At 40.0% G+C, this 23,183-nt stretch overlaps 1 protein-coding gene across 1 annotated transcript; it reads left to right on the top strand.

Annotated features, from left to right (window-relative positions):
• The first annotated feature begins 1,108 nt into the window (after positions 1-1,108).
• Positions 1,109-3,209, top strand: LOC110940959 (outer envelope pore protein 16-2, chloroplastic). The gene is made up of 7 exons (XM_022182526.2): positions 1,109-1,345; positions 1,427-1,478; positions 1,546-1,611; positions 2,042-2,073; positions 2,502-2,535; positions 2,641-2,708; positions 2,914-3,209. Exons 1-7 carry the CDS (start codon positions 1,115-1,117, stop codon positions 3,055-3,057), a joined length of 627 nt encoding a protein of 208 aa, XP_022038218.2. The 5' UTR covers positions 1,109-1,114; the 3' UTR covers positions 3,058-3,209.
• Positions 3,210-23,183: the final 19,974 nt, after the last annotated feature.

Below are 23,183 nucleotides of genomic sequence, written 5' to 3'. Positions count from 1 at the left end.
GTTTACCCATATACTTCCTGTACTAAAAAACTAAATTTTTGCGTGCGTATTTTTTTGTACTTCTCGGTATAAATTTGCATTGCCTATGTTTCGACGTAAACTTTTTTTTTTTTTTTTTTTTTTTTTTTTCTGGAAATGAGTCAGGTCAAATATAATACGTTTTCATTTAAAGAAAACCATTTTATGTGCATATTTTTATATACATTTTGGTATAAATTCGAGTTGGTTTACGTTTCAATGTAAACTTTTTCGAAAAATGAGTCATATAAAATATAATACGTTTTTGTGGTTTTTATGTATGTTTCGTAAATTTTGTTTCGAACCGAGTGAAGTTAAATTGTGCTTTTTCCCCTTTTCAAAAGCCCTCTAATTAATCCCTTTTGATTCGATTTTTACTATATACCCATTAATTTTTTCCCCTCTTCAAAAACTCTAATTAATCCTTTTGGATGCTTAGTTTAAGATTAAAAAGTGTAAAAGTTCTGTTATTAAAAAGTTATATGACTACAGAAAGTTAATGTACATCAATGAATTTTTTTCGGGCCAATTTTTTGGATGCTTAGTTTAGTTTTAGGGCCAAATTTTTGGGTGCTTAGTTTAGGATTAAAAAGTGTAAAATGATGTTATTTAAAAGTTATATGTTCATCTAACAAAAATATACAAGATTACAAGTGCAATCAGTAAACATTAGACGTTAAATAAAATTAATATGACCTCTTCGCGTTTAGCTAAACTTACCCTTTGTAACTTGTACTTTTTGTCTTTTGTTTTTTTTTCCTCAAGCACCTTTCTACATATGATCTACTCACAATTATTTCCTTTTCACTAATATCTTATTTATTTTATAAAATTCCGAATATATGTTACGACGTAAATTATTTAAGGTTTGGATTTCTTTTTTGCTTAATGTAAATTATATTGAAAACCAATTAATGTACTTAGTTTTTTTAACAACTCAATATAAATAAATCGTTGTGACAACATAAATAATCTAATTTTACCCTAGATTTCTTTTATTGTTATAGAAACAATATAAAGCGAAAGGTAAGAAATATTTTTGATTTGAATATATAATAAGAAGAGTGTGGCAGGTGTCAATGAGTTGGCAGTAGCAATGGAAACGTGTCACGTACAAGCTCTACACGTGTCCCATTTCGTCCCTCTTCAACCGTTTGTTGCACTTGCACACACTCAAACACACACAGCTGAAAAAATGGGGCACAATCTGGAAACTAGATCGTTTGTCGATGAGGTCAGGAACTTCGATAAAACCACCGGAACTCACTTCGATTTAGGCCATCCTCTTCTTAACAGGATCGCCGGCACCTTCGTTACGGCCGCCGGTGTACGTCTCTCTCTCTTTCTCTCTCTAAATGTGTGTATATATATAGATGTTGATTGATCATCCAGGAGTGATATGGTGCAGATTGGAGCAGTTCAGGCGGTTTCACGTGAGGCGTGTTTCATTGCTCTTGAAAGTGAGTTAATTTGTTCAAATGTTTATTATTGATATCAAGAAAACTAATTCTGATGGGATGTGATCAGATGCAAGTGGAGACAGGACAAATATCACTGCTTCGAAGAGGCAAAATCCTTTTCGCCATCTTAGGGGTATGTATGTATGTATGCAGTGTTGTAAGAATCGTTAGGCGCTAGTCGGCAATCGGGATTAATAGAGATTAATTGGATCGAGAATTTTTATATGTAATTTTTAGTTATATATATACACACACATTTTTATATGCAGTTTTTTAAAGTTAAACATGTTTTAACCCCGTTGACCCATTTTTTTAAGTAATTGGAAGGAATTTATAAGGTTTGATCGAAATTTAGCCGGCGTATGGCCAAATTTTGGCTAGAATAGGACCGCCATTGACCGCCTAGCGATTAATCAGCCGTTAATCGGTGAACTTCCGATTAGTGACTAATCGGTGACTAATCAGCGACTAGTCGGGATTTTTACAACCATGTATGTATGTATGCTTTACCATAATACTACAAATCTTGCTATTTTCCTAATAGTAGACTTGTTGATTTGCAGGGGAAACCGGCAGTGGTTCTATTGAAGGCTTGGTATGTTTATTATTATTTCCATTTACAGCTTCTCTTTTATTGTTTTTGGTGTGTTCGTGTTTTGTCTTGAGGATTATTAGCTAAATCATGGTCTCACACTAGAGAGAGTTAACGGGTAGGTGTGGTGGGTTAACGGGCTAAAGGGCAACTTCTTGATACGGGTCCAAATGGGTCGGGTCGGTTAAGGCAGATTGTCAACACTTAAGTCTCTTTCTAAAAGAAGTTGTCGAGCAACCGTTGTTGTACTAAATAACTATAAATGCTGTACTGTTGATACTCTTATTTATTTTTATAAAGAGTGGTTTAGAAGGTTTGTCGCATTTGAGAACACTTTGGGTTGCACTTGACCCGGTCAACTCATGATGCCTATCCTTTGATCTACACCAACACTAGATTTACTTCGTTCACTGTTTCTTTTGGTGTTTCAGGTGAAGGTCACAGGGAAAGAATCTATACAATGGGGTAACGAAATGATTTAAATACTTTGCCGTTTTTAACACGGACCGCCTATGTCTTTTTTTAAGTCATCGTTGGCTCGTTCACAATCTATATTTCTCGTCTCATCAGGTTTGGCTGCTGGGATGTATTCTGGTCTTACCTATGGTTTAAAAGAAGCTCGAGGAGTTCACGACTGGGTAAGTTTTCGGTCTTTGGAATCCTTACAGGTCTGGTGGGGCCCGGTTTAAGTGGTTAGTTTTCGGTTAGTTGTCGCTTATAGATGCATAAAAATCTGTAAGGTGTTCTTGAGTAAGATAAATGACATGGCCTGTGAGTTTTAACTTTGTAAACAAGATCTTTGTTCTTGTCGGATATTGAGAAAGGAGCATTTAATGGGTGCAGAAAAACAGTGCGGTGGCGGGAGCAATGACTGGTGCGGCTTTGGCATTAACGGCAGATGATTCTTCTAGTGATCAGATTGTGCAGTTTGCCATCACGGGTGCCGCCATCTCTGCAGCGGCAAATCTTCTCACTGGGATATTCTAGTAGGCTGTTTGTCCTTTCGATTTGGATTGTGTGTGTATGTACTTTTATGTATGATTTAAGATGTTTTCTTGTCTGATGGGTGGGTGTTTTTGTGCTTGGAAACTTACTTTTGAAAGGTTAATTACATATAGGGGTCTGCCATACCTATACCACCCAAACGTGTAAAAAAAGTGTACATTAGCATTCATGTCGTGCGTATGGATCATACAATCCCTGAAAATTGGTTATAACCCCGAAAATTGGTTACAACGACCATATAAGTTCATGTCACTATTGCATTAGTCATTTTATGATACGGGCGCACAAAGTCCTATACGACTTGGTGTCATCAATTTTTAGTTTTCTCCACTACGTATGAAAGTCGGTGTATGATAGAGACTGAATTTAATAGAGATGATGAAAGCAAATCTGTAACTATATTGATATACTGAAGAAGACAATACAAAATAACTAACCACCGAAGTGGCCAGAGCTATGCCCTTCTCAATGCATAAGCATGAGAACAACTTACTAATTTCTCTTCTAATGACTATTGATCCTTATTTATAGAAATGGCAATTACACTTTACCCCCTTCTAGAATAGACAAATGACAATTAACTATAAACTAGATTATGATTCCTATCATTACTCCCCTCTTCAAAACAGTCTTGCCCTCAAGACTGGGAACGACAACTGACTTCGACAATCCAAGCGGATGCTTCCCCGATAGCATTTTCAGGTGGTCGAGCCTGCACATGCACCACCCAAGAATGAGGTGGATCAATCAAAAGCTGAAAATCCACTATTCCCCCGTTCCAACCAAGGCGTTGATCTCCAAGTTTGAACGAGCATGCCACTGTCATGACAGTGGTATTCCCAGCTATGGCATAGGCTAGAAAAACTGAATCATCCCCTTCCTCAGTTGTGATTGTATCTTCTTCAGTAGTATACCCTGAATTACTGTCTTGGACCGACAAAATTGAAGTCGACAAATGACTAGCTTGGGCAGTAACAACATGCGACTCAACTCCTGCAACAATTTTAACCGAATCACGTGGAAGGAGTTCCAGATCTGAGAGTACCGTCATGTATTTTGTAGGGACGTGCTGAGAAGGTAAGGAGGAAGATAGAAACAGAGCGACTAGATGAAGTTGTCCACCTATCGAGCCCAGATATGGAGAGTCCAGGTCCACTACCGATTTCTGCTCTATACCTAAGCCCACCATAGTCCCGAAGTGCAATTGTCTCTGAAAACGGCCCGATATCACTCCAATTTCATGAGATTTCGATCAGACGTAAACAATTTGTGCACATGGAGACTGAAATTTGCAATTGGAGCCGCCAATGTAGAATTAGAGCCTCAAAAAATTGAATCAGATTGACTATTCAGCATCAAATAGCCATGGTCGGCTGAAACTTCTTCAAATCGGTATATTATCGCCTTCAATTGATCTATATCAGACATCGATTTGGTTGTTGAGTGGCCATGGACAAACACATTTTCAGCAGTCGATAAGGCCCAATTAGCACTATCCGACCTAGATTTGGAGCTACATCCATTGTGCAGCAGCGATTTACCCAGGCGTTCGTCAGATCTGGCGACGATCGCCTTCAATTGCTCTAAAAGAAATGAAGGCGGAGGATTAGGAAGAGAACCAGAGTGACGATCCACCACACGGTCAAGTTGCAAAGCTGAAGACGGATTTGGAAGAAACGATGGAGATCTAGATCTTGGCGAACTATCATCAGACCTTGCCTCCTGATGTTGCATCCAAGCGAGGAACACCTTCCTAAACTCACGGGATTCAGTGTGAGTCTCTTCTAATGCCTTCAAAGAGGTTTTTATTTCAGCAACATCACTGTGAAGCTGTTTGAGCTGACGTTCCTGAGCATCCAGACGAACAATCGATCTGGTTTCCATGGAGTTTGAAAGGAAAATGGCAGGTCAGTGCAGGTCGGACCAATGATAGAGACTGAATTTAATAGAGATGATAGAAAGCAAATCTGTAACTATATTGATATACTGAAGAAGACAATACAAAATAACTAACCACCGAAGTGGCCAGGGCTATGCCCTTCTCAATGCATAAGCATGAGCCTAACAGCTTACTAATTTCTGTCCTACCCTCCTAAATGACTATTTTTCCTTATTTATAGAAATAGCAATTACACTTTACCCCCTCCTAGAATAGACAAATGACAATTAACTATAAACTATATTATGATTCCTACCATTACTCCCCCCTTCAAAACAGTCTTGCCGACTTCGACAATCCAAGCGGATGCTTCCCCGATAGCATTTTCAGGTGGTCGAGCCTGCCCATGCACCACCCAAGAATGAGGTGGATCAATCAAAAGCTGAAAATCCACTATTCCCCCCACGTTCCAACCAAGGCGTTGATCTCCAAGTTTGAACGAGCACGCCGCTGTCATGACAGTGGTATTCCCAGCAATGGCATGGGCTAGAAAAACTGAATAATCCCCTTCCTCAGTTGTGATTGTATCTTCTTTAGTAGTATACCCTTAATTACTGTCTTGGACCGACAAAATTGAAGTCGAATAATGACTAGCTTGGGCAGTAACAACATGCGACTCAACTCCTGCAACAATTTTACCGACTCACGTGGAAGGAGTTCTAGATCTGAGAGTACCGTCATGTATTTTGTAGGGACATGCTGAGAAGGTAAGGAGGAAGATAGAAACTGAGCGACTGGATGAAGTTGTCCACCTATCGAGCCTAGATATGGAGAGTCTAGGTCCACTACTGATTTCTGCTCTATACCTAAGCCCACCATAGTCCCGAAGCCCAATTGTCTCTGAAAACGGCCCAATATCACTCCAATTTCAAGAGATTTCGATCGGACGTCAACAATTTGTGCACATGGAGACTGAAATTGTGCAATTGGAGCCGCCAATGTAGAATTAGAGCCTGAAAAAATTGAATCCGATTGACTATTCAGCATCAAATAGCCATGGTCGGTTGAAATTTCTTCAAATCGGTATATTATCGCCTTCGGTTGATCTGTATCAGACATCGATTTGGTTGTTGAGTGGCCATGGACAAACGCATTTTCAGCAGTCGATAAGGCCCAATTAGCACTATCCGACCTAGATTTGGAGCCACATCCATTGTGCAGCAGCGATTTACCCAGGCGTTCATCAGATCTGGCGACGATCGCCTTCAATTGCTCTAAGAGAGTTGAAGGCGGAGGATTAGGAAGAGAACCAGCGTGACGATCCACCACACGGTCAAGTTGCAAAGCCGAAGACGGATTTGGAAGAAACGATGGAGATCCAAATCTTGGCGAACTATCATCAACCTTGCCTCCTGATGTTGCATCCAAGCGAGAAACACCTTCCTAAACTCACGGGATTCAGCGTGAGTCTCTTCTAATGCCTTCAAAGAGGTTTTGATTTCAGCAACATCACTGTGAAGCTGTTTGAGCTGACGCTCCTGAGCATCCAAACGAACAATCGATCTGGTTTCCATGGAGTTTGAAAGGAAAATGGTAGGTCAGGGCAGGTTGGACCAATGATAGAGACTGAATTTAATAGAGATGATGAAAGCAAATCTGTAACTATATTGATATACTGAAGAAGACAATACAAAATAACTAACCACCGAAGTGGCCAGGGTTATGCCCTTCTCAATGCATAAGCATGAGCCTAACAACTTACTAATTTCTCTCCTACCCTCCTAAATGACTATTGATCCTTATTTATAGAAATAGCAATTACACTTTACCCCCTCCTAGAATAGACAAATGACAATTAACTATAAACTAGATTATGATTCCTATAAGTATACCTATGAATTTTCGGTTTTCTCCACTCTTATGGCACGTCGTATGTTGTGCAAGGCCACCTAGGGTGTTCACCTAGAAGGACAGATCGTCGGCCGGAACCAGGGGTGCTCATCGGGTACTCCAGCAACCCTAGCTGTATCGACATGCTAGTCATATACTATGTAGTGATAGCAACAATATAGCGGGGCGATGTGCTAATCCTATAGCGCTATACATGTTAAAGATAAGATTTTAAAGTTAATGATAGATAACATGCATAAGATTTGTTCTAGTATATATAAACAAGTAGCATAACAAGTAAGCATGTTTAAAGATTGAGTGTTTGTATAAGATTGACTGTATGTGTGATTGTGATTCCAATACGGATATACGTTGCAACCCATATAATGGTTAAAGCATAAATTGGGTCAAGTATGAACTCACGGTTTGCGATAATTTCCACAAAACGCGAAATGGTTTTAAAGGATGGAGTCACCAAAGTTTACCCTAAAATGGTAAACAAAGGTGTATGAGTATATGAGGATTTTAGTATTGGAATATTAATGTAAAACTTATAAGTATGAAAATACATAAAACATATCTTGCCAAGATACTTGTTTGGACACTGTTTTTAGTTTGTGTTTTTCATTAGTGTAAAGTCATTGGAAGTATAAAATAAGGAGTCTAAAGCTAAGATATTTTCCACCTTAATACATAACATTCAATTATGGTTTCGGTTGATATTATGGTTCGGTTTTTGAAACTATTATATATGTATATTATTAAGTATATTATAGTCATGTATTTATCATGTATTAGAGGTAGGGTAATCCACTAACCTCAAGATTTTTATTATATATATAGTTTTTTATCATACCTTTATCAGTTCAATATTACAATAGATTATTATTATTATTATATTTACTTTAAAATTAAACGTATTTCTTTAATTTTAGCTTTTAATGATTTTCTTTTTTTTAATATTACTGATACTGTCTGCACAATATCAGTACCGTACTGTATAACATCGGTGTAGTTTTTTCTATTATTAGCGTCATCATGTGCTTATTATTATGTACAATTCGATAAAAGTTCGATTCGAACAACCCTATATAGTTGATTTTTTTTATCATCACAAACCGAACATATACCGACCAAACAACATTGGTAACGGTTACCGTATTCATTTTTGTAGTTTTCTTGACGTGGCGGTATAAACACAAAGTTATATTTGCAATAAAGTACTTTTTGGTAGACGTGGCGGTATAAACACAAAGTTATATTTGCAATAAAGTACTTTTTGGTATCGTAAGTTATATGGAGTGTCTGTACGATACCAGTATTGTAATCGACCGATACCGACCGAACATCGGTACCGATACAGGTATCCGCTTTTATCTTTTTCAATCGTTGTAAACCATGTGTCGACTTGCAACGATTGTTATGCCAAGTGCCGGTGCTAGTACTGTAATGAACCAGACCGATAATGATCAAAGGTACGCAGCGAAGCGCGCGATAATCACACTAGTTATAAGTAATATTGTAATGAAACAATGGAATAAATCAACACTATAGCAATTTATATAACACAAAAATTAAACATTAAAAAAAAATACAATTTATATATATTCTGCAAGCAACTTATATCCAATCTCCCAAGTAGGTAAAGGATCAAATAAAAATAATATTAACGTACGTATTGAGGGAAAAAAACAAAAAGTGGCGGTGTCATTTTGGTAATTATGAGTAACTTCAAAATAACTGGGGAAAAAGCAAAAAATGTCTTGTATAGTAATTTTGAGCATCTGTAGAGTAATTTTGGGAAATGTAGGGTAATTATCAAATTACTCTAGTAGAGTAATTTTGATTTCTGTAGATTAATTTTTGAAAATGTCTTGTAGAGTAATTTTGTTAGCATTTAGTTATTGGGTTTAGCTTTATGGTTTAGTTTTTAGCTTTTAGTGGAGTGGGGGTGGGGGGTTAGGTTTTTTTAGGTTTTTTTTTTTTGGGGGGGGGGGGGTTGGGGGGGGGGTGTTAGTGTAATTTTGATAATTACACTACAATTTTGATAGTTACCCTACACGACCAAAATTACTCTACCTGAACATTTACAATGGTTTAAGTTTTTTTAGGTTTTTGGGGGGTGGGGTGGGGGGGGGGGGTTAGTGTAATTTTGATAATTACCCTACACGACCAAAATTACTCTACCTGAACATTTACAAAATTACTCTACAGAAGCTCAAAATTACTCTAGTAGAGTAATTTTGAAGTTGGTGATAATTACCAAAATGACTCCGCCACTTTTTTGACTTTTCTTTCACTTCGTACGTCTCGTACATTTATTTTATTTTCACGTGAACTTAACTCCTCCAAAGTAATCTATATTAATTTTTTAATTACCTTTTGTTTCAAATTAAATGCATCATCAACCGTTGGTATTGGAACTTCCAATTAGGGATGAGCATATCGGTATCTGATACCGAACCTATACCGATACCGCCTAATACCGATCCCGAATTTCACCCAAACTAGGTACTGATACCGATACCGAAACATGTCGGTTAGGTATCGGTATGGTATGGTATCGGTATTATACCGTATTTTGAGGGTCGGTATCGGTATAATACCGATACCGTACCGTACCGATACCGAAAACGCCAAAAAGTGGATACCGATCGGGATACCGATCGGGATCGGGATCGGTATGGGATCGGTACGGGATCGGTATGGGATCGGTATACGGTGGCATATGCTCATCCCTACTTCCAATGGTTTTTTCTTCCTTCTTGATTGCTACGCATAAAAAAATCCAACTGTTAGTAATAAAATTGTAAAACTAAGGTTCGAATAGTTGTTTTTGATATGGACTTGATGTGTGTAACATACAACATATAAATCACATCAATTAAGGCATAAAACTAACCCTTTTTAAGTACTAATGTTGGAAAAAGAGTGTTTTTGTCTTTCTTTTGTATTTTCAGGATGAAATGAGCTCAAATTCACAAAAGAAGCAAAAAGACAGCTAATTCTAGCATAAATACAAAAAAAGGAATAAAAGTAGACTGCCCGGACCCTCAACGGCATCCTCCAAGGCAAAGAAGAGAAAGCAGAAGTCTGAACACGCCCCGTGCTCAGCCAGCACGGGGCCGTGCCCAAGAAGCAGCATAAAAGACAAACTTATAGAAGCTTCCATTGCCCACCACGGGGCCGTGTCCAGCGGGCACGGGGGCGTGGTGAAAGTACAGCAGGCGCATTAATTGTAATTGCGAATTACAATTAATGAGGAGAGAGAGTGTCAGACGGGCACGGGGGCGTGTCCAGCGGACACGGGGCCGTGCCCAGCCTTCTGTTCAGCCTATAAATAGGAGTGCTTGGTTTCATTCCATCTCATCCCTTGGCACACCACCTCTCTCACACTTCATCCACCACCCACCACCACCATAACACCATTATCCACCACCATCATCCATTGTCCATCGTAGAGTGTGTGAGTCGTCTCGGGATCCAAGATTGATAGTAAGAGTTCTTGACAATCAAGGCCATGTTTGCCTAAGTCTCTTACATCACTTGGTGAAGACAAGTGTTTAGTATAATACTTTTTATTTTTAATCTTTTGCACTTTTTATTTGGTTTTGTAGTAATGACTTTAATAACTAGTTGCTTATGTTGAAGGTGATCTTTCCTTATCGTTTGTCCGTGGTGTCTTGGCATTATTTTACTGTCTATATAAAATAAAAGATTTTCACCATTCATATCTCCACGGTCTATATGGAGGTATGTTGGCTACCTGGTCGGGGGTTAAGGGAACGGTTTGGTAAGGGTCTTGCCCTTGTTCAGCGTTTAGAGGTCCTGCTTGGGACCTGGGTCAAATTTAGTAGGATCTCCTTCAATGCCCATAGGTATTGGATAGCGGGGATCCAAACTCTTTGACCCCCTCATAAGTTAACTACTATTAATACTATAACCCGGCTATTTAGGACTGTATCCCTGCTGACTCAGACTACTTAGCCGAGGGTAACGTCACCGCCGAAAGCGGGGCCTACCACAATTTGCATTAATAACTTAATTCATTATCTTTCGATAATCCGACCCTTTAGGATTGTATCCTTGCTGACTCAAACTACTGGGTTGAGGGTAACGTCGCCTTCAAAAGAGGGGCCTACTACAATAACTAAAATAATCTCTTAAACAAGTGCAAAAGTGCGAAAATAATCAAAGGTTATACTAATACACGTGTCGGATCCAAGTGATTCATCTTGTCTATCTGTTTTTATTTTATTTTATTTTTCAGCATTTAGTTAGTTTTTATTTTCTTAGTTAAAAACATTTTTCTCACTTTTTGATTTGATTAGACGTTGAGGATAAACCGGTATTAAAAGCTCTTGTGTCCTTGGACGACCTCGGTATCTTACCAACACTATACTACGTCCACGACGGGTGCACTTGCCCATATGTGTGTTTAGTGTTAGTAAATATTGTGTTTTATAAATTTAAAACTTGGCTAAAAGTGTAAAAGGGGCTTAAATATACATCAAAAATATATTACACCTAACGCACATCAAGTTTTTGGCGCCGCTGCCGGGGACACAAGGATTTTAAGAAAGCTTAAAATCGACGGCCTAATCAGTTTTTCAAAACCTTTTCAAAACGCGCGCAAATTTTTCTGTATTTTAGTTTAGTTTGCATTTACCGTAGCCTGAACACGGGGCCGTGCTCGCTGAACACGCCCTCGTGCTGCATATTTTTAGTTAGATACCCAGATACAGAGTCTGAACACGGGGCCGTGCTCACTGAACATGCCCCCGTGCTCAACGTGACCAGTAACTTTAATTAAAACGCCCAGATACAGACCCTGAACACGGGGCCGTGTCCACTGAACACGGGGCCGTGTCCAACTTCTGTTTCCGTCTTTATTTTTGTTTTCTGGTCCCGAGACTCAGTTGTAATCTGTTGAGTGATTCTTATGGATCAATACTCAGGAGGTTACAACTACACCTATGATGAAGATGACTATAGGGGTAATTATTGCACTAATGTCGTAATGTACGCTCGGTTCAATATAATAACTCATATCAACCATCCGATTCATACAACCATTATGAGGAGGCCAGGTACGAGCCATCAACTTCATACACATGCTATGAAGACCAAAGGTATGAACCTCCTCCCTCATACTCATATTTTGATGAACCAAGGTATGAGCCTCCATACTCATACTTTGATGACTCAAGATATGAGCCACCACCTTCATACTCTTATTATGAGGAACCATGGCGTGAACAACCCACCTCATATGAGTACTATGAAGAACCAAGTTTCGACCCTTATCCATCATATACTTACAATGAAGAACAATGGTGTGAGCCATCTACTTCATATGAGTATTATGAGGAGCCAAGGATCGAACAACTGGATTCAAGCTTTGAGGATCCAAATTCTTTTTCTCTCACCGAAGTGACCAATAGGATATTAGAACACATTAAAACTATCGAACGTTACATGAAAGAATCTCGCGCAAGGGAAGAGGAATCCCGCGCAAGAGAAGAATTGAATAGTAATAATAACGTAGAGATAGTTGAAAATGTAAAAATGGAAGAACAAGAAAGTGAAAAACCGACACATGAGTTAAACAATGAAAAAGGTGAGTCCGATAATGTTAAAATTCATGAAGAGTCTAATTTTGAAGAAATTAATCTCTTGTCACCTACTTTCGAAAATCATTGTTTAATAACCCCTCATGCCAAGTTTTTAAAAGAGTTAAACACTAGTGCTGAAATCAAAGAACTAGTGAGTGTTAAGTTAACTAATGATCAAACTTCGCTAATAAAAGAAGACCCTTTTGAAATTAACATTACACCGGTTCCATGTTTCTTTCAAAATTCATTTATTAGTAATATCACAATTGATAAAGATCTTTGTGTTAACATAATGCCTAACTACATTTTTGACAAATTAAGTATTAGTGATTTTACTCCACTTCAAATACCCATTTTTCTATCCGATCGAAAAGTGATAAAATCAATCGGTGTAGTTGAATATGTTTTGGTTCACACAAATCAATTGGTAATCCCAACCGATTTCGTCATTGTCACACCCCGATCCCCACGTGTCACCGGTGGGCCCGGTGTGGGGTATGGTGACGTAGTTGGCATCATCATAGACAAACAACACAATATAATAATGCACAGCGGAAGCAGAAATAGATTCATTTCAACTTTAAATAAAATGTAATATTAAATATCACGAGTAGTTGAAACGGATCCACAGGCGGATCAAATAAAATAAGATAATTGTTCAACAGTTTTATTGTCGTCCGAGCTTGCGAGACTATTGTGGACGCTCTAGGAGACAGCCAGCCTAGTACGTGTAGTACCTGCACTTACCCTTTTGGGAAAATACGTCAGTTTACACTGGTAAATACAAATTAACTGACTCATTTTGAAAATGATTTAAAATTGATTTAAATGCACATGGCATAAAAATATTTTTATAACTTGGGATAATTATGCAATATAAACTTGTGAACGAATTACATGTTACTCGTGCGTTCAGTAGCCCGATTCACAGACCGGGTTAAAGATTAATAGACACACCACAATATAGAGTTATACACTGACGGGTGTACGCCTACACCCCGTGCTCTGGTCGTGGCCATCTCGTAAGATAATGCCAAGGATATCCGGGACATGGTCATTAACCCCCCAAAGGCTTAAAGTAAAACAAGACTGTTTAAACGAGCCGATCAAATTATTCAATTAAACACCCAAGGGTGCAAGATTTGTACGCTCGATCAAGCGGTATTCTATATACCGTACCCCAAGCCCGTATAGGGAAAATAAGTTAAAAAGTATTTACCTGAGTAAGTATGAATCACAATTGGTAAGTGTAGGTAGCTTTTACTAGGCCTCCTATTCTGGAACAAAGGTTTATAATAACCTATTAGATTCCTAACGGATCTTTATTTTAAGCCTAAGCTCAGACCGGTTAGTTTTAAGGACGATACGGTACAAGCGCACGATTAAGCGGAGACCGGATAGAATGTGATTTAGACCCGACAAGTTTGAATACTTGTAATATGGGTATACTAAATACATTCTGGATTTTGAGACAAAAATGATAACGTTTGACCCGTTTCGGTCAATTTATGCAAACTAGTTACATAACCGAACCGAACGCTAAAAGGGCGTTACGGGTAACCAAAAGAGTCATATGCAAGTTCCCTGAGATAATATGCTTTAAATATGATATAATATCAGCAAGTTATGTTCTATTATGCCCCGAATGAATTTAAACTCAATTTACGCCTCATAAGGGCATTTTGGTCATTTAAAAGATTATAAAAGAGTTAAATTGGAAATCTGAGTTACAGGTCTGATTTATACAGTAGATATACTTAATTTGACATATCATAACAGTAGGTTATGACCCATATACAAAACTCATCATTTAAAATCAAACTATGCACCGTAGGGGTATTTTAGTAATTTCACAAGGGCTAAAAATGTCACAACTGGAAACCTGAGTTCAAAAACTTATACTTACTGTTATTTTATAAAAATATGCTAAATACATCAGTAGGTATGAACCTTATATGCTTAATATGGGTATAACGCTTACTATGCGTTAAAAACGCTTAGAAATGCGATTTAGAGCCGTTTCCGGGTTTTTAAAAGAAAGCTGAGATTTTTATATTTCCAGAATGCTCAAAATATTTTATTTGACAAATAAAATCAGTAGAAAAGGTTTGGGGTCAAAAGGATTTATAAAACTCATTTTATGGCTTAAAAGGTCAAAACCGGCATTAACCGAATCAACTTAGCGACCTATGATACGATCAGCCAAAAATTAATTAAAAATCTTCAAAAATCCCAAAATATTATATAACATCAGTGGGTAAAAAGTTTTATATTAAAAGTGGCCTTAAATAGGTTATACGCTAAATGCGCCGTTTATTTAACATAAAGCTGTAGTTTTACGATATCGGTCATAACTCAAAATCTGGACCTCCAACTGATATCAAATTTTCGGTGCAAGTTTATAAATCAGTAATAAAGGTTTCTACTCTTTCATTTTTCCAAAAATCACGTTTTATATCAAAAAGGGCAAAATAGTCAACTTTAAGCATAAATCGGAAACATGCATATGAATCGGTTAAGCATAGACTCAAGTTGTAAAAATTCCAGAGAGTTAAACATAAATATAAATGGTCAAAAATAAGCTCTAATGCAGCTCTCAAACATGCATGCACGGATCCGAATCAAGAGTCAAAGAATAAGTCGTTTTACAAGACTTTCGGTTCCGATCCGTGTTTATACTAAAGATTGTCGAGTTGACCATGATAAAACATATTCTTATATTTATTATAAAGTTATTTTTGATGATCAAACTGATTGCATGTCATCTATATTACCATTTATGATAAATTTCGCAAAAACAAGTTCTGTTGACTTTTTAAGAACAACTTTGACTCGACAAATAGCATGCTTAGAGTGGGAATCAGAGAATACCCTTTTGAGGGTTTGTTTCACACATAAATACCAACTTATAGGTACTTTAATTTGAGAAATGACTGAGCCAATTTCGCTTAATCGAAAAGTCAAACTATATTTACTACGGATTGACTTTTGGCTAAAAATCTATGCTAGAACGGATTAGAGGAAGTTATGGATGCTTACAAGAGTCCTAATGAAGCCTAGATAGCACTTTGTAGAAGCCTTGCCGATCAGAAAGTCCCTGGAGAAGCCTTGTGAATTCTTGCAAGTTTGTGGTGTTCTTGTTCCTCTAACTCAAGACCCAAAAATGAAGCTTTTGATCAGATTAAATGGTGTTTCAAGTGTTGTAAGAAGTCTCCAGGTGTCCTCTCATGCATGCAATTCGATTGGTGTAAATGGGAGGTGATGCAAGCTGTTAAACACTCACAAAAATGGACCCAAATACAAAATTCGCGAATTTCTGCATCTGGGCATACTATACGGACCGTAAGGTCCCTGTATACGGTCCGCAAGGACCTGTTCAGCATAAGCAATCTTTTATTAATTGGCAGATTTGGCCCCTGCTCTTCGCACGCGAGGTTTTGCCGTTTATCTTGACTCGTAAACCCCCAAACTTGGTTTTTAGGAACCTTGGGACATTTACCAACATGGTAATGTCCTTGGTTAACTTTGCGCTCACCCGAAAAGTCATGAAATTCGACGTTGACGCTTTTAACCCCTCAAGTACGGTTTTGGCCATAACTTTCTCATACGATAACGAAACTTCATGAAATTTTTACCACATATTCTAGTGAGTATATTCTAGCATTACAAAGCTTCGGGGCTGCCAAAAGTTCACTCAGAGGTATAATTTCAACATGTTGACACTTTTAGTCCCTATAGTTCGTAATTCCTCACTTTCGTGCATTTTCCGCTTCGTATGATCCATGATCCATCCGTTTAGGGTTATAAACACCACGTATGATTATTATAGAGTCTATTTATCCATTGTTGACACTTTGGACCCTTACGTTCCATAGTTTTCACTGTTTGTCAACTTTAGTCCCTCTAAAGTATGTTTTCGCATTTGCAAAGTCTATGACACGTGTCAATACATTATTGGACGTAAATTTTGGAGGTGTTACATCCTCACCCCCTTAAAAGAGATCTCGACCTCGAGATTTACTGGAACAAATGAGGATATTTCTCTTTCATCGTGGATTCCACTTCCCACGTGTATTCGGGACCTCTACGGGCATCCCATTTGACCTTGACAATAGGTACATGCTTCCTTCGAAGCTTCTTCACCTGTCGATCCTCGATCGACAATGGTTTTTCCACGAACTTCAAACTCTCATCTATGTGTATATCTGTATGCGGTATAACCAGTGATTTGTCAGCGAAACACTTCTTCAGATTACAGATGTGGAACACATTATGAATAGCGCTAAGTTCTTCAGGCAAGTTTAACTTATAAGCGACTGACCCGACACGTTCGATAATCTCGAAAGGTCCTATGTATCTCGGGCTCAGCTTGCCTTTCTTACCAAATCGCATCACCCCTTTCCAGGGCGATACCTTAAGCAACACTTTATCACCTACATCGAAGTGAAAATCTTTGCGCTTAGGATCCGCATAACTCTTCTGTCTATCCCTGGCAGCTTTCAAATGATCGCGAATCTGCACGATCTTGTCCGTCGTCTCAAAAACAATATCCGGTCCTGACAGTTGGACATCTCCAACTTCTGCCCAACAGATGGGCGATCTACACTTTCTACCGTATAAGGCCTCAAAAGGCGCAGCTTTTATGCTGGAATGGTAGCTATTGTTGTAGGAGAATTCAATTAGTGGTAGGTTCTTATCCCAACTACCACCCAAGTCGATCGCACATGCACGCAGCATGTCTTCCAAAGTTTGAATAGTACGCTCACTCTGACCATCAGTCTGAGGATGATAAGCCGTACTAAAATTCAAACGAGTGCCTAAAGATTGTTGGAAACTCTTCCAAAAATGCGACGTATATCTAGTATCTCTATCGGAGATAATAGATACAGGTATACCATGAAGCGCTACAATCTTATCAACGTATAATTGAGCTAACATATCGGAGCTATACGTCTCCTTGATGGGTAGAAAATGAGCTGACTTCGTCAGTCTATCTACTATGACCCATATGGTATCATTTCCCTTTTTCGTCTTTGGCAACTTGGTGATGAAATCCATTGTCACCATTTCCCATTTCCATGTGGGAATTTCAGGTTGTTGAAGCAAACCTGACGGCTTCTGATGCTCAGCTTTGACTTGCGCACAAGTCAAACATTTAGCTACATGCTCAGCTACGGACTTTTTCAAACCAATCCACCAGTAGTTTGCTTTCAGATCCTGGTACATCTTATCAGCTCCAGGATGAACGGAATATTTAGACCTGTGGGCTTCCTGGAGGATAACATCCCGAAGTCCTCCATAAACTGGAACCCATATTCGTCCGTTCAGTCTTAGCACTCCATCTTTGTCGTAGGATAACTGCTCCTCAGTTACTCCTAACTTCTCTTCAGGATAGTAGCTTCCAACACAGCTTCTTTCTGTGCAGCTAACACCCTTTCGTTCAAATTATTCCTTATTTCAATGCGCTTGGCATTGATTCTGATCGGTTTCACTCTTTCTTTCCTGCTTAAGGCGTCGGCAACTACATTGGCCTTGCCTGGATGGTATCTTATCTCACAGTCGTAATCATTTAAAGTTTCCATCCATCGTCTTTGTCGCATGTTGAATTCCTTCTGATTGAACAAATGTTGAAGACTCTTGTGATCCGAATAAATTATACACTTGGTTCCGTACAAGTAGTGTCTCCATAGTTTCAATGCAAATACAACTGCACCCAATTCCAAATCGTGGGTGGTGTAGTTCTTCTCGTGCACCTTTAGTTGTCGTGAAGCGTAGGCAATGACCTTGCCTTTCTGCATGAGTACACAACCCATACCAGTGTGTGACGCATCGCAATACACTACGAATTCTTCTATGCCATCGGGCAATGTTAACACTGGTGCATTGCTCAACTTCTTCTTCAGAATGTCAAAGGATTCCTGCTGCTTAGGGCCCCAATCAAACTTAATCTTCTTACGAGTCAACGAAGTTAGAGGCGCAGCAATCCTTGAAAAGTTTTCAATGAATCGCCTATAGTATCCTGCCAATCCGAGGAAACTGCGAATCTCGGTAGGAGTCTTCGGCTCCTGCCAATTCATGACTGCTTCTACCTTAGCGGGATCTACTTGGATACCACGCTCACTTACCACATGTCCAAGGAACTGGACTTCTCGAAGCCAAAATTCACACTTCGAAAATTTGGCATAAAGTTTCTCCTGATGCAGAAGTTTGAGAATACAACGAAGGTGTTTCTCATGGTCAACTTGGTTCTTCGAGTAGATAAGGATGTCGTCAATAAAGACGATGACGAATTTATCTAGATAAGGTTTGCAGACACGATTCATGAGATCCATGAATGCGGCTGGTGCGTTAGTGAGCCCAAAAGGCATCACTAGGAACTCGTAATGTCCATAACGAGTCCTAAATGCTGTCTTGTGCACATCTTCATCCTTGACCTTCAACTGATGATAACCCGACCTCCGGTCGATCTTTGAAAAGTAGCTTGCTCCTTGCAGCTGATCGAACAGATCGTCGATCCTAGGTAAAGGGTACCTATTCTTGATAGTGACCTTGTTAAGCTCACGGTAATCGATGCACAGACGCATCGATCCATCCTTCTTTTTAACGAACAAGATTGGTGCTCCCCAAGGAGACGAGCTAGGCCTAATAAAACCTTTAGCTAACAGATCATCCAACTGCGTCCTTAACTCCTTCATTTCCGTCGGTGCCAACCTATATGGTGCTCTCTCTACTGGCGCTGCACCCGGAATGATGTCTATTCGAAACTCCACTTGCCTATCCGGTGGTAAACCAGGGAGTTCTTCAGGGAATACTTCAGGGTATTCTGAGATGACAGGGATGTCTTCGATCTTCGGCTTTGGCTCATCAATAGTAACTTGTGCCATATAAATGACACATCCCTTCTGCAGGCATCTGGATGCCTTGAGCATGGACACTTGCTCCGGCAATCCATGCTGGGTATCTCCCTGGATAGTAAGTGACTCACCAGACGGAGTCTTCACTATCACTTGCTTTCTGTTGCACAGAATCTGGGCTTGGTTATGCGATAACCAATCCATGCCTATCACTATATCAAATCCGGCTAGCTTAAAGGGAAGCAAGGATAATGGGAAAGAATGATTCCTAATGGATATAACACATCCATCTAAAACAGTTGAGGCGGTTTCTATGGTTCCATCGGCTAATTCCACCTCATACTTCACACTTAAGGTTTTAACAGGTAGGTTTAACAACTTACAGAACTTATCATCTACAAATGACTTATCTGCTCCTGAATCAAATAGAACTCTAGCAAAAACATCATTTACAAGAAAAGTACCCGTAATGACGTTGTCATCTAGAATTGCTTCCTTGGCGTCCATCTTGAAGACTCTTGCATTGGTCTTCTTTCCATCCTCGGCTTTCTTAGCATTCTTTGGGCAATTAGGTCGGATGTGCCCTTTCTCATTGCAACCATAACAAGTTGCATCCTTTAGTTTCTTGCAATCCAAGGCTTTATGGTCTGTGGATTTGCAGATTCCACATTGTTTTGCCTGAGACTGGGATTTTGATTCCAAACGACACTTCCCAAAATGGTGTTTCTTGCAGGTCTTGCATCTGGGCTTATCCCCTGATGGTTGCCAATCTCTCTTAGATCCCGACCCTTTCCTGTGGTCGTTGTTCCCTCGGTGTCTTTTCTCCGATCTTCGTGAGGTGTCGTCCTCACGTTTCCTCTTGTTTTCCTCCGAGCTCTTAAGAGCTCTCAACCTGACTACATCCTGGGTGAGAGAGAGATAGATCAGCTACTGATCTGAACGTCGTAGGCCTCGATGCCTTCACGCTCGCCTTGATCTCTGGTGCCAAACCCCCAATAAAACGGGCGATCCTTCTTGGCTCTGGGGTTACCAGGTATGGCACTAATCGAGATAGAGTGTTGAAGGTGGTGAGATATGCCTGGCAGTCGAGGTTCTTCATCACCAGGGATACGAAGTCTGACTCAATCCTTTCGACTTCGTGTTGAGGGCAGAAATTTTCTTTGATCAGGGCTACAAACTGATCCCATGACATACTGTAAAGTGTGGCATTACCGGCAGCTTGTAGGAGAGATTTCCACCACGCTAGTGCATCCCCTTTGAACGACTGGGATACGTACTTCACTACGTCCCGATCAGCACACCCGCTGATATCAACAACCGTATCCATCTCATCTAACCACGTCATGCAGTCGACTGCTCCCTTTTCCCCAGTGAAATCTCTGGGTTTGCATGAGACGAAATATTTATACGTACAGGACTTACTGTGCGTATCATGCTTCTGCTTGATTTCCCGCTTCGGGATACTGCTGTGGTTAGAGGATTGATTATCCTCATCATTCTTCTTCGGCTCATCTTTCTTAGAAGGCGGTTTGCTATGAGCCTCCGAATGAGTCTTGGGCTTGGCGTGCGATGCGGTTCGGGTCCTACTTCGTGTCCCGCTCGATTCTCTGAATTGCCTTTCAATAGCTTTGGCAACAGCATTTTCTACTAGTGCTTGCAGTTCTGCACCAGTTACATGAATCTTGGTGTTATCAGGGTGTTCCTCGGAACGACTGTTTGTTTCCTTCGATTTTGCCATGTAGCTTTAAGAGCTACAATAAAGTAAGGACAAGGTCTTTTTAGAAACCTAACAATATTATCGTTCTTGACGATTTATTAACCATGGTAATAATAGCCATATTAGTTAATTTTTTTAATTTCATTCAGCACTTTTATTAGCAACTATATCATAGAATGAAATATATATATTGGCACAATAGGCCTAGTCACTTGGACAAATTTCTAAATTTTAAATTTAGATTTTTATAGGATTAAAATTTGTATAATTAAACAATTAATCCTTTGCTTGGCAGGGAGTATATAAACCACGGCTGCCTTTTTGTTTTATATGACATTAGTCATAACCCGTAGGCATCAAGTCACAATCAGATATATATACAAAATAAATCTTTGGACCATTTATTAAAAGGGTGACTGGTGTGATTTTACAGATCACGCTAGCCAAGAATGTTAACATGTTTACAGATGTTAACAGAGATTTGAATCTTCTTAACCAGGTTTTACCATGTTGGCCAGGCCTTTCAATAAGACATTCAAGCTAGGTTTTACCTTTTTAAGATTCTTATTAAAATGGTGAATTAAAATAATAATTGATATTTTTCATTTATTTGTATATTATGTTCATGCACATAGATAAAATGAAAAACTTAAATTAACCATTTTAAATAAAGTAGACTAGTACAACTTTGCCCTAAACGGGACTTTTACTCAAATCACATGCCCACGCAGGGGCTAAACCAAATAACAAAACAAACAATCAAACCCACGCATGGGTTAAACAAAACAAACATACCCACGCAGGGGCAGAACAAGAAAAGAAATATACCCACGCAGGGGTAGAATACAGGAATAAATGTCCTCGCAGGGACATGAGTAAATGAGCTAACAAACAAAGGATTTAATAATCCTTCTTACCCTTACCCTTGATCAAGTCAACCATCTTCTTAAACATTCCGCGGTTGTGTCGGCGATCTTCCCGCATTTCCTGTCGCAACTCACGTCGCACGTCGTTTATCCCTTGCAGGATTTCTTGGACTTGCGGTGGCGACATCATCGGCGCCGGCGGCGGTGGCTGATACTGCGGTGGTTGAGGAGGCTGCGGCTGCTGGTATCCTTGCGGTGGGTATCCAAAAGTAGATTGCCCCGTGGCCCAAGTGCCTCCAAAAGGACCTTCTGGTGGGAGAGAGCTGTAGTTTGAAGCTATCCAGTATGGATCTCCTGTATAATCATAACCCAGAGGGTATATCTGCTCGAAAGGGTTGAACGGTGCCGAGCTAGCATAAGCCGGGATTGGCTCTCCAAAGTTCTGTGGCGGCAGTGGCGCGATCGGTGCAGAAGTAACCTCTGAGACGGGATGCGGAGATTCTCCCATCTCTGACTCCTCGTGAAGAGGCGAATATCGGCTGCTACCAGCATGCGGAGGGGTGCCAATGTGTATCCCTCCTCGTGTAGACATACGGGCGTTCCTCCTTCGCCTCTGAGGCGGAGGAGGCAAAACCGGAGGTGGTGGCGGCGGCGGAGTGACTACGTCGCGCCAGAAACCCTCTGAAGGATCCTGCTGCTGCTGAGGCTGCTGCTGAAGCTGCTGCTAGGAGTGATGCTGCGAGTGCACGGGAGAGCTGTGGTAGGACTGGTGCATGGGGGAGTTATGGTAGCTAGGGGTATACACCCAGTCGTGCTGCTTGAATCTCTCCTCGAAACTATCGGGACCATTGTAAGGTGATCCCCTGAATGGTGACCCATCTGAAATCTCAATGGGGTGGTTCGGTGTGCCAGACGGTGGCATGGAAGGATCGGTATCCTCATCGACCTCCATCTCATTGCCACCCGAGAAGTGGTCTTCAGGTCCAAGTGGGTTATGACCCACTGGTTCTTCCAAATAGGCATCAGGGTTGTACAGGCCCTGATAGACGGGTGCTGGGTAGTCATAAGGCGACTGGTGTAGAGGAATGTAGGATCCGTGGGAGTTGTGGGGCCCATTTTCAGAATGAGGCCCAAAAGAGTGGGGTAGGGAAGGTGAGGTACTCAGTGATGCTGAGTGCCTGGCGGGTTTAGCGAACGATCTCCAAAGATCTCGGGCATCAGTGTTATGGGATGCTGATGGGGTCAACCTATACGAAGGCCCTGCTTCATGGTCATGTGAGGTGGCGA

This window comes from Helianthus annuus, chromosome 5 (genome assembly GCF_002127325.2).
Source record: "Helianthus annuus cultivar XRQ/B chromosome 5, HanXRQr2.0-SUNRISE, whole genome shotgun sequence".
Taxonomy (NCBI): Eukaryota; Viridiplantae; Streptophyta; class Magnoliopsida; order Asterales; family Asteraceae; genus Helianthus; species Helianthus annuus.
The sequence above is the reverse complement of the archived record's forward strand: the minus strand, read 5'-3'. Positions and strand labels throughout refer to the sequence as shown.

Coding starts and splice junctions, on each gene's coding strand:
- LOC110940959 (XM_022182526.2), top strand. CDS start 1,115: ATGGAAACGTGTCACGTACAAGCTCTACACGTGTCCCATTTCGTCCCT. Junction 1,479..1,545: donor GTGTTTCATTGCTCTTGAAA/GTGAGTTAATTT, acceptor GGATGTGATCAG/ATGCAAGTGGAGACAGGACA. Junction 1,612..2,041: donor TCCTTTTCGCCATCTTAGGG/GTATGTATGTAT, acceptor GTTGATTTGCAG/GGGAAACCGGCAGTGGTTCT.